This window comes from Alosa alosa, chromosome 24 (assembly GCF_017589495.1).
Source record: "Alosa alosa isolate M-15738 ecotype Scorff River chromosome 24, AALO_Geno_1.1, whole genome shotgun sequence".
Classification (NCBI taxonomy): Eukaryota; Metazoa; Chordata; class Actinopteri; order Clupeiformes; family Clupeidae; genus Alosa; species Alosa alosa.
In genome coordinates, this window is record NC_063212.1 from 6,803,047 (window position 1) to 6,815,824 (window position 12,778).

Sequence of the window (12,778 nt, forward strand, 5' to 3'; positions counted from 1 at the left end):
CAATTTTATATATTCTAAAATCCACAGGAAACAGTATTATGGTTGTGATAGTTCTGTAATAGCAGCAAGCACAGCATTATAATATGTGTTTTGCACTTATGTTTCCGCAGGTGCTGAGTTTGTTATAAACAGAGGACTGCTGGTGTGTCCATGGCCTGAAAAAGTATCCTACTGCCTGAGAAATGATGACGCCTAACACGAGTGGTCATCTCACCTGCCCATGTTTGTGAAACCTCTGTTCAGCTTGAACAGCAAACGGCAGGAGGCCTGCCCTCCTTTCCTGTAAGGATCATTCCTGTAATGCTTGTCATGTGGGTGAGACTGGCTGCAGGCTGGACGCCCAATGACCCGGGGGAATTCCACAGCCTCCACTACCTCTTGCTTTCTTGCAAATCTCTACTCTGAACCCCCCCCACCCCCAACTCCTTTGATCATCAGCACACGTGTGTCGAGTGTGTACACTCATCTGTGCAGTTGCTGGAAAAAAAGCTGTGATAACCCTTTGAGTGATGTCTTAACTGTAGAGTGAGCAGATAAAAATCAGTGTCTTATTTTGTGTGTGTGTGTGTGTGTGTGTGTGTGTGTGTATGTGTGAACGTATCTGTGTATATGTGTGGGTGTGAAGTTAGTCAGCTTTCCTTTTCTCTCTGACGCTTTAATCTAAGCAGAACCTGTTACAGCTGGCATTTACCCTCGGTGCACCTGACCTTCAGAGCTGGGCCTACACTGTACTATGTGCTGCTGGCCCTGCAGCTCCTGCTAACAATCAGCCTCTGCATATATTACACAGCACAGCTACACAAGCAAGCTGACCAAATTTAGTATTACTACACTTGCGTTTGCATAATACATTGAGAGCAATCGAGAGGACTTCAGCACATGTGTCCAAATAGGCTTGTCACATTTGCATGTGGGGAGTTCTCTCTGCAGTACCCAGTGGACTGGACTGTGCAATAAGATGTTGCACCAGCAGGTCCTGGCACTGTCCACCGAAGACCCCCACTGCACCGAGCTCTTACACAGCTGGTGCAGACTGGTGAAAGGTCAGGGTGCATGGCTGAAAGAGAGGAGCAAGTGTGTCAGAGAGAGAGAGAGAGAGAGAGAGAGAGAGAGAGAGAGAGAGAGATGGGGCCTAACCACGACTATGTTGCAACTGTTCTCCCACTAGGTCTCAGCAGCATGCTTGCTAACAGCCTGCCATTCCTCCTGCAAAATCTGCCTAGTGTGCAGTCTCGTATCTCACTAGCCTGGCATGACTGAACAAATGGAGCATTCTTTTCTGCATGTTGCATTGCTCAAGCATTACATTACATACCAAACAAGCAACTGACACAAGTGATAATGGATAAACTTTTGAAATATTTATTTATGTCTGCAAATTGTTTAACAGCATCATTGCATTTTGTTTTTACTGTAGAACATCTCTTTTCCATCATTTCGGCATAACAAAGATGACTCAGTGATTTTGTCTGAAAGTCCATCCAGAAACAACTAGCTTCATTGCCAGGGGAAGCTAACACCATTGCTTCAATCAGTAATGTCCCATAATCTTATAAAATCCACCATGCCATTTCAGGTTCATTTCATGCATCAGTCCAGTTCCTTCCTTGTTTCCCTTTAGAAACTCTCAAAGTCCATCTATCCACATTCCAGTTTTGACGTTTCGACTCCTCTATCTTTCTTTCCCATCCAAGATTGCGAGTGTGGAGGGTGTGATGGAATCATACTGTATCCAACACATAAGTCCGTCTCGACTCGGTCAACTCCTCGTCGACTTTCCCAGAACTTTCCTGTACCCATCCAGTCCATCTTCTTCTTTCAGCGCCAGCACGCCATTCCAGAGAGAGTCCCCAAAATCTGGAGGTACGCTTTGCATCCTCCGCTATCAGAGTGGGAACTTCACACTCGGTGATTCGGAACAGGTTCCTTCTCCTTCTGTTGCAGAAGCGTAGAGAAGTGACCCAGTTCAGCGCTCGGGGAGGGTGATGGTCGGCACCCACTCATACATGCCGCGGCTCTCTTCGCAGAACAGCCGGAGTTTGTCTAAAGCAGGATCCTTCCACGAGTCCACATTGGGGCTCTGCAATAACAAGGCGCACAAAATTAGCATGACCCAAACACGAACTTAACCTACAAATAGCTGCAGCATAAATGGCATGATAGGTCAAACAGGAACTGAAGCGGTGCCAAAGCTTACCGTGACAAGAATACAGTGAGCGTCTTTAGGTTCATCCGACTCGTCAGTGCCAACAATACCGGCAAGGCGCTCGATGTCATTCACCCTCACGATGTTGATGTCATTGTCAAAGCAAAAAGCCTGGATGAGGGTGAAGTGGATCTGGAGGGCAATGTCGCATTCGTATTCCTCGTCAGTCGCTAACACGCAGAATGCCACATTGTCTGGATCACTGTTGAATGACAATGACACTTGGTTAGAAACGGATTCAAATAAGCCTTTCATGTAACTATAGTAAAGATACTTATCAGGTTCCATAAAGATATTAGCTGCTTTACTCACACATTCATGACTTTTGCTGATTCGTATACCCCGACTGTCAAGCAGTCTTGTTTCTTCGCCGAAACGAGTAGCTCCTCCAAAGCAGTACCGATGACCTGCATTCTGTGGAAAAGAGAATAACGAGTTAAGTCACTATTGTAAGCAATTGCGCAGTAAATGCATTCATTATTGTGATGCACTACAATGCCTCTAAACAAGTGCCTTACCTGTCAGTTGTTTCAGAGTTATCTTGTCCGTGAACTTCCTCAAGAGTCATGGTTGATGTAGGCTAGTATAGTATCCAGAAAGGTTTAGGTCCTAGTTCGTTCACTGTGTGCGCTCTGGGCTGAAGATAGAACAGAGAGAGAAGTCAGCGCTTAAATACCGGGTTAGGGCTGTTTCTCGGCAGTGGGGTTGACTCTCTCGCAATCGTCGTCGCTGATTGGCTCCTGCTCCGCACCACCACAACACTCTCTGCCTGTAAACACCCCACGTGGGAGGATTACTGCAATCTGGGCTGCCCGTGTCAATAGCCTGTACTTCTGTACAAATAAATGAGTTATAGCAAAAGTGAAAATGCAGCGGCTGCGCTTATTTTCACTGTAAGAGCCGTAAGAGCTCCAATGGCCAGTTTTACTAATACAATTGGTCAGTAACAATCATGATAATAATTGGCTATTTTTCATGTAGGCCTAAGATACAATGTCCAGTCTGCGCATAGGCAAAAGAGCACAATTTGCAAAACCTGTAAGACACTTTTATAGGAATAATGCAGCATTGCATTTCGACATTGTTACATTTGTATTTGGTACAAAAAAAACCCCACATAGGCAATTCTTGATTGTGCTTGACACACGCCTCTTATTTGCATTTGCAAAGACATCCCCTAATTCGTCAAGTCTTTGGCGTGTGGCGACTGAGTGCAGGAAACAACCCCCAACCCCTACAATGAGCGCGTGCCCCACCTGCTTTCTGCTGAAAGCGTCTCACAAAAGAGGCACACGCGACACTCGGTTATTACAGCGGACGCTTCTTTTGTTCTGTCAGCGAGCAACTGCCCCTTTTTTAGCTGCCATCCCAACAGCCTGAAAAAAGTGCTTTGTGTTTAAGTGTCTTTACGAGTGCACAGTAACTTCTAGATTTAAGGTTAAACAATAAAAATAATTTGCCAAACTGGCATTTGAATAGGCCTATGGCTTTAAATCATTGTTGAGGATTTTTGGGTCATATTCTTTTCCGAAAATGCAAACATCACTCTTTGATTATCTAACCAATGTAGTCTTGGGGATTCCAGCAAATTAATATTTTTGCAGACTGTAAGTGGCTGTTGCACAAAATTAGTTTTGTGAATTGCTCAGCCTCCACAACACCACGATTAAGTTATCTTACATCGCCATCTGTTGGTAGTCGTACAAACATGTAGTCCTACGCTGTTGCGTTATCAATCTTTGGTTGAAAGTTACACCTTGTTCACAAAGTGCAAATTTAAGCGAATAAATATTGTGATTTTCTTTTGATGGCATTAATCTAATTATGCAGACCAATGCACACTTCGAACATTAGGCTACTGAACTGCATAGTGTTGCTCTGTCACTGAGAGTGACCTAGTCATTCCGATAAGAAAGTCAATGGCGCCATCTGTTGTTTATCAATGAGCATCACAATAGCCTACCACTTGTCAAGGTTATTATGTAGAATGTAAATTATTAAATATTTACAGTAAACTATGTTGATGTTTGCGGTATTTAGCTACAATGACAATTCCCCGTCGACACCCATGATCCATCCATACCAATGCACTGTGTCTTTGAGATTTCCAGTATAGATTTCAGTGAGATTTTAAGTAGGCTATAGACTATCAACCATTTTAAGTTTTGGCATGGCTTAGTTCAATTCATCAGAATATCTGAGAAAAGTAAGATGGTTTCCTCAGGTCATCTTGTGTCTTGATTCACGCATGCATGGCCAGAATGATCCCACTGTCACTTACAGTTTTTTCTCAGATGATTTGACGCATTTCTCAGAATTGTAATTCTCAAAACTGCTTGTTCAAACTCCATATATCATCTTATTACTTGTCCACATCATTGACGCAGTTTCTCCCCATCTTGACCAAATACCAATGCTTTCGAACATCGATGCAACTGATTTTGTACAAATGTCTGCTGTTTTTTTTTTTTTTTTTTAAATTTCCAATGGCTAATGTCATCATGTTAGTCAACATGCACTATACTGGCTCCCTGCTGAATAGTCCTACCCCTAAACAACAAACAAACAACACAAATTGGCCTTATTTCATTGCTTGTGTCATTACATGCAAATGTGTTGAACAGCTCTCATAACTAGTTATCTCTGTCTTCCTCTCTTCTCTACACTCTCCCTTCCTCCGCACATTTCTTCATTCTCCATCTGCTCACCTCCTCCCACTAACACCCTGCCTCCTCTCACCTCCTCTGTGCTGCACACCAGGGACCTGCTGGATGTACAGGTGTTATCGCAGGTGCTGCTCCTATCCAGGCCTGTTCTCCTGCAGGACCCATGCCAACTGGCCTCTCAGCTTTTGGGCTGTCTGGCCCAGATAGTCTCCCAAAGACAAACCAGTGGCTCCAGGTAAACACACTGAATTCCTACCATAGAGTTCACAAACTCAGGTAATAAAATATGACACTAATCCAAGATAGGGGAGAATGTATTTTCTTAATAAGCTCTCCAGTTTAATTGACTTTACAACATAGATAGGCTACCATACAACAGTTAGGTCAGGACAGGTTGAATGATGTCTTTCCATTAGGTGCAACCGAATTATAACTGTGGCGATAACCTTTAGGCCTACTAACCCCTCTCCCTCTCGAACATCCCAGACCCTTTGTATACTGTTGTATAACTTTGTTTAGTGTATACAGGAAGGAAATCACAATGGTGAAACTGCATATGACCGCAACATTAGGCTAAAACTAACTACACATCACAAACTAAAGATATACACAATACTTCTATGATGGTTTGTAACACCTCTATTAATATCTGTAGCCTGTTCTTTGTCCTATAGTACTTCTATAGAATGTCCCAAAATCTAATGTAACTATAACATCTACAGTACAGTTCAGGATGCACCTGGACTTGCGCAGGACTGTTTGACCAAAATAAGGCTATCTGACGTTTGGTATGCTAGTTAAGGCCTAGCCTACTATAGGCCTACCCTGTGCTTTGTGAAAGTCTGACAAGCTATGATCTGTCTGTTCCGTTTCCATTGTCTGTTTGCGATCACTTTCCAGTCCAGTTCACTCCATCACCATTGTTCTGTAGTGCCCCCTGGTGGCACAAGTGATTCAGAATGCACACATCAACCTGCCAGGTCCAAACACTCCACACAAAGAAACATTGACAGAATGTAATCAAGCTTTAAGACCTTTTTAATAAAACATTCATTTGAATTGAGTAATTTCAGTAACATGATCTGAAGAAAGATGTACACATTCACAGTCTATGCTAGGATACATCAGTGCTACTTTATAACATTAATATTTCCTTACACTATCATGAACAGGTGAAAAAATTAAAGAAGGGACCCATAACATACCTTTACAAGCACAAATAAAATACATAATGTGACTAAATTACAGATAACTAAATGCATCACTGACTAAGCAGGTCATTACATTTTCAGGAACCAATCTAGATGAATCTAGATACATCCAAACCCACAACCTTTTGAAAGATGATTACAAGCCAACATAGTGCTAGCAGAAAATGGTTGCAAATCATATTTACAGCTAAACAAAAAAAACATTAAGCAAAAATAAAATAAATTACAGAACAGAAATTAGGGGTGGGTAGGGGCTGGGTGGACACTGGACAGTCCTTCGTTATTTAAGAGCAATTCAAGCCAATGGCAAACATCTAAAGAGGTTAAGTAACCTGAAGAAATACTACAAGCATGGACACCCTTGTTACAAGGGAAATGAATACAACTAATGAACTGCCCAGCAATGGCTTTATGTGAGCACATGATGAGTTCATGCCCATCACTTTATCAAACGTGAACACTGAGGGACAAACTTACATTTCTCTTTGCATGACATGGCATGACATGGCCTGTTACACAGGAAGTAGCTTTGAAGGTGCATAAAGAAAGTGCAGTCAAAAGCTCAGTAAAAAATATGACATTTCATTTGAAGGGCCCTGTGTGAAATCTCATCTTGTTAACTCATTGAGTGCCAAAAACGTAATATTACGTTTTTCCTTCCAATGCGTTGAGTGCCAAAAACATAATATTACGTTTTTAGCTTTTTTTTTTTTAAATTACGAAACTAGACACTCTAACACACCTTATGTGTGATTTTGGGAACTCTGTGAAGAATGGAAATGAAATATATGACGATCGAAAACTCATGAAAACGCACAATGTGGACATTTTATCATAACTAGGTTGCCGCTTTGGGTCGAATCAGTGACGCATGCACGTCCTCTCAAAACCAGGCCATTTTCGTGGGTCTATCACTAGGTGGCAGTCTCGCCAGGTCTCACTGATCACTTCCCGGAAAGTTTACTGGCAACACTTAATATTTCATGAAAGACGTTATATCTCCATTATCTCCAGTGGTTTGCACCCACTGAGAGCTTAAAGTCTCACCTTTTAAACGAGCCATTGTATGTGTTCATAGCTATAACACAGAATATGCTGTGGCTGTACAAAAATCATCAACAATGGTCTAGATTGCTGGCACTCTAGGACAAAGCTTCCGAAAACAGCTTGGCATTCAATGAGTTAATTAATTACATTTATAAACATATATCAAGGCTTACAAATAACAGGAATTGCACAAGTTGCCCATAGGACACTAGGAACAGAGGTCAAGATAAGGGTCTTTTATGGGGCCCTTCAGAGAGTAATATCCCTGAATTAAAGAAAAAAAGGAAAGAAAAACAAAAATATCCCTTTCAGGCCTACATCTCATCGGAACGGTGTTGCTGTAAGATGACCGATGTCGGTTTGGGGTCGATCCAGTTCTCCTTGGCGTTGATGCCCTCGTAGACGACGGGTGCGGGGGCAGCGTCCCAGTGGCCCTCGGAGGCCCTGTTGGTGCTCGGCTTCAGGTCTTGCTGGGCAGCGGCGTTGGGGAAGTCGGACGACGAGTTGCTGTTGACACCGGTCTCCGAGTCGGGCTGCTCCACCGTTTGCACGCCTGGCGTCTGGTTGTGTTTGGAGAGGATGGCGTTGTCCACCAACGGCGTTCCCACACCCACGTCCACGTCCTCCACCTCCAGCAGCAGCTCGGCTGACGTGTCCAGGGAGCGGATGTTCCTTGAAATCACTGAGGGACATTGAGGGTAGAGTGAATTTGAGTTAAAGTCTACAACTCTGATTGGGGATGACTTTAGCTAACAGATTAGTTTACGGCTTGGGAGACTCACCATGTGAGGGAGCATACAGCTCTCCTTTTTGTTGATTGCTGCCAAATGGATTCACAGATGGGAATATAATCAAACAGAAGGACAACAGGAACACCTGTAAAACAAAAAAAACATGATTAACAACAACATATACATGGCCCTCTCTTAAAATAAAAAAACTGATCAAACCCCCAGACAATAAAAACAGGGTTATTAGCTCCCATGCTAAAGAACAACAGAGCTGAATACATGAAATGCTACTTACCATAACACAGGTGCTGGTGGTGGTGGTCTTCATTGTGGACAGTTTCACAATGGCCTGAAGTTTTCTGAGCTGCTCAATTAAAGACCTAAAATGTGCCACAACAAAAATAACCAAACCACAACTAAGAACACATTTGTGAACACATATAATAATAAGCTGCTGGTTATAGAAGAAACTTAAGAGGATAAAATGGCTTTTGAGAAGAATGGTTGCCTTACATGTTTTGCTTCTGCAAGAGCTGGACTTTCTTCTGTAGTTCCTGGTTATGGGCAGTGCACACTGCAACCCTACACAAATGGAGCACAATAAATTGAGATTTACAGTTTACAATTTGATAGACTACATTACCATGTTGTTTATGGCATCTAGATCTCTGGTACTCTTGATTTATACACAATCCCTGAGACAGGAGTGGCAGCATCCAAAGCAAGCAGCAGCAAACAGTATGTAGTCTAGTCAGAGAATGTCTAATAGGAAGAGAATTGGCACTGTCTGGTTATTTCCGGTTTCTGGACTGGTTGCAGTTCCTCCTCAGATTCCACTTGAGGGCGCTCGCAGGCGAGAGCAGAATGCATTGAGGTCTATGGAGCTTTACCCCTCAATATCCACTTTTCTCTTGATATAATTTTTTGAGTAGTAATTTGAATGTTGCATTCGCTAGGAGAGGCAAAGAAAATACACACTGTTGATTGTTATATTTTTTGAAGTCATGTAAGTCTTCTAAAAAGCCTTTCAAATATGTCAATGACGTCATTCATTAGCACAATGCTAGCGTGATATGGGCAACAACAACCCAACCTGTAAGAAATGAAAAGGACATAAGTACTCTTTCATTCAACTTTAGATCTAAAATCTATATTGAACTTGCATAAACTACAATAAAATCTACGATTCTTCCACGACAAGCAGGTGAAAGAGATACATTTAGCCATCTAGCTCCATAGACCCCCATTCAACCTGCACTCGCCCGCGATCACCCCCAGTGAAATTCTAATGGAACTGCAACCAATGTCGATACAATGAGACTTAATAGGAAGTGCCAAGGCTCTCCGTAGACAGGCTCTGGTCTAGTCAGTTGTTCTGTTGTACTGTTCTGCATTCTATAGTAATCGTGTCTATTGTCACAGACACTTCAGCACCTCACACATTCTTACCTGTTCTCAAGACCATCCACATAGGCTTTCTTCTTCTTGCGGCTCTCCTGGGCAGACTGTTTGTTCCGGATCTTTCTCCTCACACGTTTCAGCGTTCGCTCCTCAGCCTTCCGAATAAAAAAACAAAAAGGAATCACTGCATTTGTGTTGTCTAAATTTTTTCTAACAACCCTTTCAGGGTAGTAGACTAAGACTCAGAAATTCTCAGAAACAGTACCATAGGTTCACCCTATTGACTTGCTTCAAGGATATGTAGCAAAACACTACAAAGTCATAATAACCAAAAGTTAAAAATACCTTTGTGAGAGGCATGTGGCTTGGTATCGTAGCGCCTTCTTTTGCAAGAAGCCTCCTCTCTTCATCAGTAAGAACAATCTCCTTGAACTGGAACTAAAGATCACACATACACATCTCAGTAAAAGATATTTAAAGCTAAGACAAGACTAAAAATCCAGCATTATTCTTGCAGCATTTTTGTGGTGTAAAACTGACTTCCCGATACCTGCTCTGGAGAGTTATTCTGATACATTGAATCCTCGATTGTGAGAGAGCAGGGAAGCTCATCAGAACAGTCAAGCTCATCAGAACAGTCGTCTTCAATCATGGCCTCCTCCAGGTCATCTGAAGAACAAATAAACGAAAATACATATTGCAATCCAGGTCAAAAACAAAAAGTCATTAGGGTCCACTCTAGTTCACAGCAGGGGTCCCCACCTGTTTCTAAGTAGCTCTTCAAAAGGTTTGAGGAAGATGTTCATAAATCTGATAACCCAGCAACATGTTAAAATTCATACGAAATCAAATTCACAGTCTACAAAAAGAGAATGTAAATGAGTTGAAAGGAACCTTTAAAAAGCATACAAATCTTATTCAGTTCATGTAGCTCTCAGAGGAAAACAGGTGGGAGACCTCTATAGTCCATAACTCTAAACAGACCTCTGAAGTTCGCCTACAAAAGGACCCAAAAACTGCAATCTTTGCCCAAATAAGGAGATCCAGGTACCATCTTTGCCCATATAAGGAGAGCTTTGGGTCCTCTTTGTAGGTGAACTTCAGAGGTCTATTGACGCCTACATTTCTGTGAGGATAAATAAAGTATCTATCCATCTCTTACTGAGATCGATGAAGACGTCAGAGTCGGGTCTTTCGGACCTGACGCTCTCGAGCATGCTGCCGTCGTTCTGTATGAGGGAGTAGCTGTGGTCCGACTGGACAGCCAGGACCTCGGGCGAGTCGTCCATACAGACAGGGCTGCAGGCCAGCTCCGTGTCGCTGCTCTGGGGGCTGGGGCAAACGAAGTTGGCACCGGCGCCTCCGCAGCCGCCGCTGTCGTCTGAGATGCCGCTGTCGCTGCCGCAGGGCGAGTGCGAGAGGCAGGACGATGCGTCGGCGGTCACCTCCTCGCCCAGCAGGCTGTTGAGGAAGTCCTCCGTGTCCATGGCGTTCAGCACCTGAAATGGCACACATGTCAGGTTTCACTTGGACGGCAAGTACAGAGAGCTTGTCAGTACAGACTGAGTCTTGGCATTTGAGAAAGCACGATGAGGAAAATGCATGAGATGAGACTAGGAGGTCTGGATTCTAACTCTGCTCATTATTACCATTTCATTATCGCCACATACACTGTGTGACGCCGCATTTACCTCAACGTCACAATTACACACAACCAGAACATCTGGTAGACATTATATTGTGAAGCACATGCAATTGAAGTCTGAAGGGTATACTTGTTGACTGAGCCTGCCAAAAAGTTATGACTCCAATCACTCCTCCCAGTCACACCCTGTTTTCACAATGACGTCAAAGCATTTTTCCTTAAAACGCATACCACAAGCTGTTGTGACATAATGGTCAACTGTAATTACTTAAGAAGATAATTACTGTAACTGTATAAACTCTAATTGTAGGGCAGACTGGTTTATCGACTTATGACAAAAAGATATAAATCAATTATAGCAGAATGTGTTCTACACAACAGGCAGGCAACATTTGCAATATTGTCAAGGCACACATTCTCTAGCAGTGTGTAATTAAAAGTGGAAACCTTTCAAAAACTGAAGAGAAAAGCAGATATCAATGCCAAAATACAATAAATTACATGAGATATAAAAAATCAATTGTGCAAACATGCTATGATTATTTCCCCAGAGACTTACATCTTGTTCTGACAGCCAGTCGTCAAGCATATCCCCATTAGAGAATAATGGACCTTGGGTCCCAACGTCTTGGTCTTCAAAGAGGAGACCGAGCAGGTCTGCTCCATCCATCTCCGGCAAATTGTCAGGGAGAGACATTGTGAATGGAGAATTCACCGATTATCAACAGGGACCGTAGACCCTGAAATGCTGGTTTTACAGGAAACAAACGGTGTTGTTACTTAGAATAATAGGATGCCAACATTAAAACGCCCACACGTGGGCCACTACCAACAACACCTTACGAACAACATGCATTTTTATAGACTTAATATATTTAATGCTGAACAAGCAATAAATACTGTATTGTACAAGATAAGCTCGCGGACGTCGCCCTGCCATAAAATAATGGTATCCCCACCCATTACAAATACCACATGACACATGTAGGCCAGAAACATAACAAAGAAGCACGATGCCACATCCGCAGTACATTTATGTATGAAATTCAGACCAAACGTACACACTTCATGAAATTAAAACGAGCATGACACATACGTGTTTCGTTCGTTTTTAGATAGATCAGAATCAAAGACAGGAATAAAATAAATGGACGCGCTTACTTTTTTAAAAACACATGCACGTTACGTTGAAATTGGCTACAGTTGTACCCAGGTGTGCTGACATGTATGCTTTTCTAGCAGGACTTTGCCCTAAGTTATCCGTCAAGCTTTGCACATATACGACGCTGACATTAGCACGTCAGATGCATGCCACAAAAACAGGAAACTTGTAATCTGTCATTTCCTCAGACAAGGTTACAATGCTATTCACCCAAATAAATAGGATGGCTAGCTTTGGGACCAAGAAAGCAATACCAAAGTAAAACGTGCCAACTGCCAAACGCATGTTGTTCAGCAAACCAGTTCTGTCAAACTAGTAGTGAGTAATCTAACACTAGTGGACGAGCTCTATTTTGACATCCAAGGCTAACATTAACAAGACTAACATAGTGTCTTCGTTAGCTTACGCCAACCAGCTATGTTGCATAAAAGACTAACGTTACCATAGCGGAGTCTACATTTGCATTGGTTATTTGAATGCGTTGAAAACACATACATCAGGAATTTATGAATCATCTTACCTTTTGTGTCGCGACTCTTGTATGCCTACTACTGTTAACACTAGCGTAAGATGTAGCAGTCACATGAATAGGAAACCGCAGGGTGTCTTGCCTTCCTGATGAAATCACCCTCCAACAAGGCAAAAATTGCGTCATCACGTACTGTAATGGCGAGTCACCGACGTCTATTCGACGTCTTCGAAAAGGATT

The 12,778-nt window shown here is 42.6% G+C and overlaps 2 protein-coding genes across 2 annotated transcripts; both read right to left on the reverse strand.

The window, feature by feature from the left end:
• Positions 1–1,339: 1,339 nt before the first annotated feature.
• Positions 1,340–2,875, reverse strand: gadd45ga (growth arrest and DNA-damage-inducible, gamma a). The gene is made up of 4 exons (XM_048236589.1): positions 2,725–2,875; positions 2,519–2,620; positions 2,198–2,408; positions 1,340–2,080 (listed from the first exon to the last, which is right to left on the reverse strand). The coding sequence occupies exons 1-4, from the start codon at positions 2,772–2,774 to the stop codon at positions 1,967–1,969; spliced, it is 477 nt and encodes a 158-aa protein (XP_048092546.1). The 5' UTR covers positions 2,775–2,875; the 3' UTR covers positions 1,340–1,966.
• Positions 2,876–7,155: 4,280 nt separating this feature from the next.
• creb3l3l (cAMP responsive element binding protein 3-like 3 like) lies at positions 7,156–12,709 on the reverse strand. The gene is made up of 10 exons (XM_048236590.1): positions 12,590–12,709; positions 11,467–11,655; positions 10,425–10,761; positions 9,813–9,931; positions 9,608–9,700; positions 9,311–9,417; positions 8,375–8,443; positions 8,157–8,241; positions 7,913–8,006; positions 7,156–7,812 (listed from the first exon to the last, which is right to left on the reverse strand). Exons 2-10 carry the CDS (start codon positions 11,602–11,604, stop codon positions 7,445–7,447), a joined length of 1,410 nt encoding a protein of 469 aa, XP_048092547.1. The 5' UTR covers positions 11,605–11,655; positions 12,590–12,709; the 3' UTR covers positions 7,156–7,444.
• Positions 12,710–12,778: the final 69 nt, after the last annotated feature.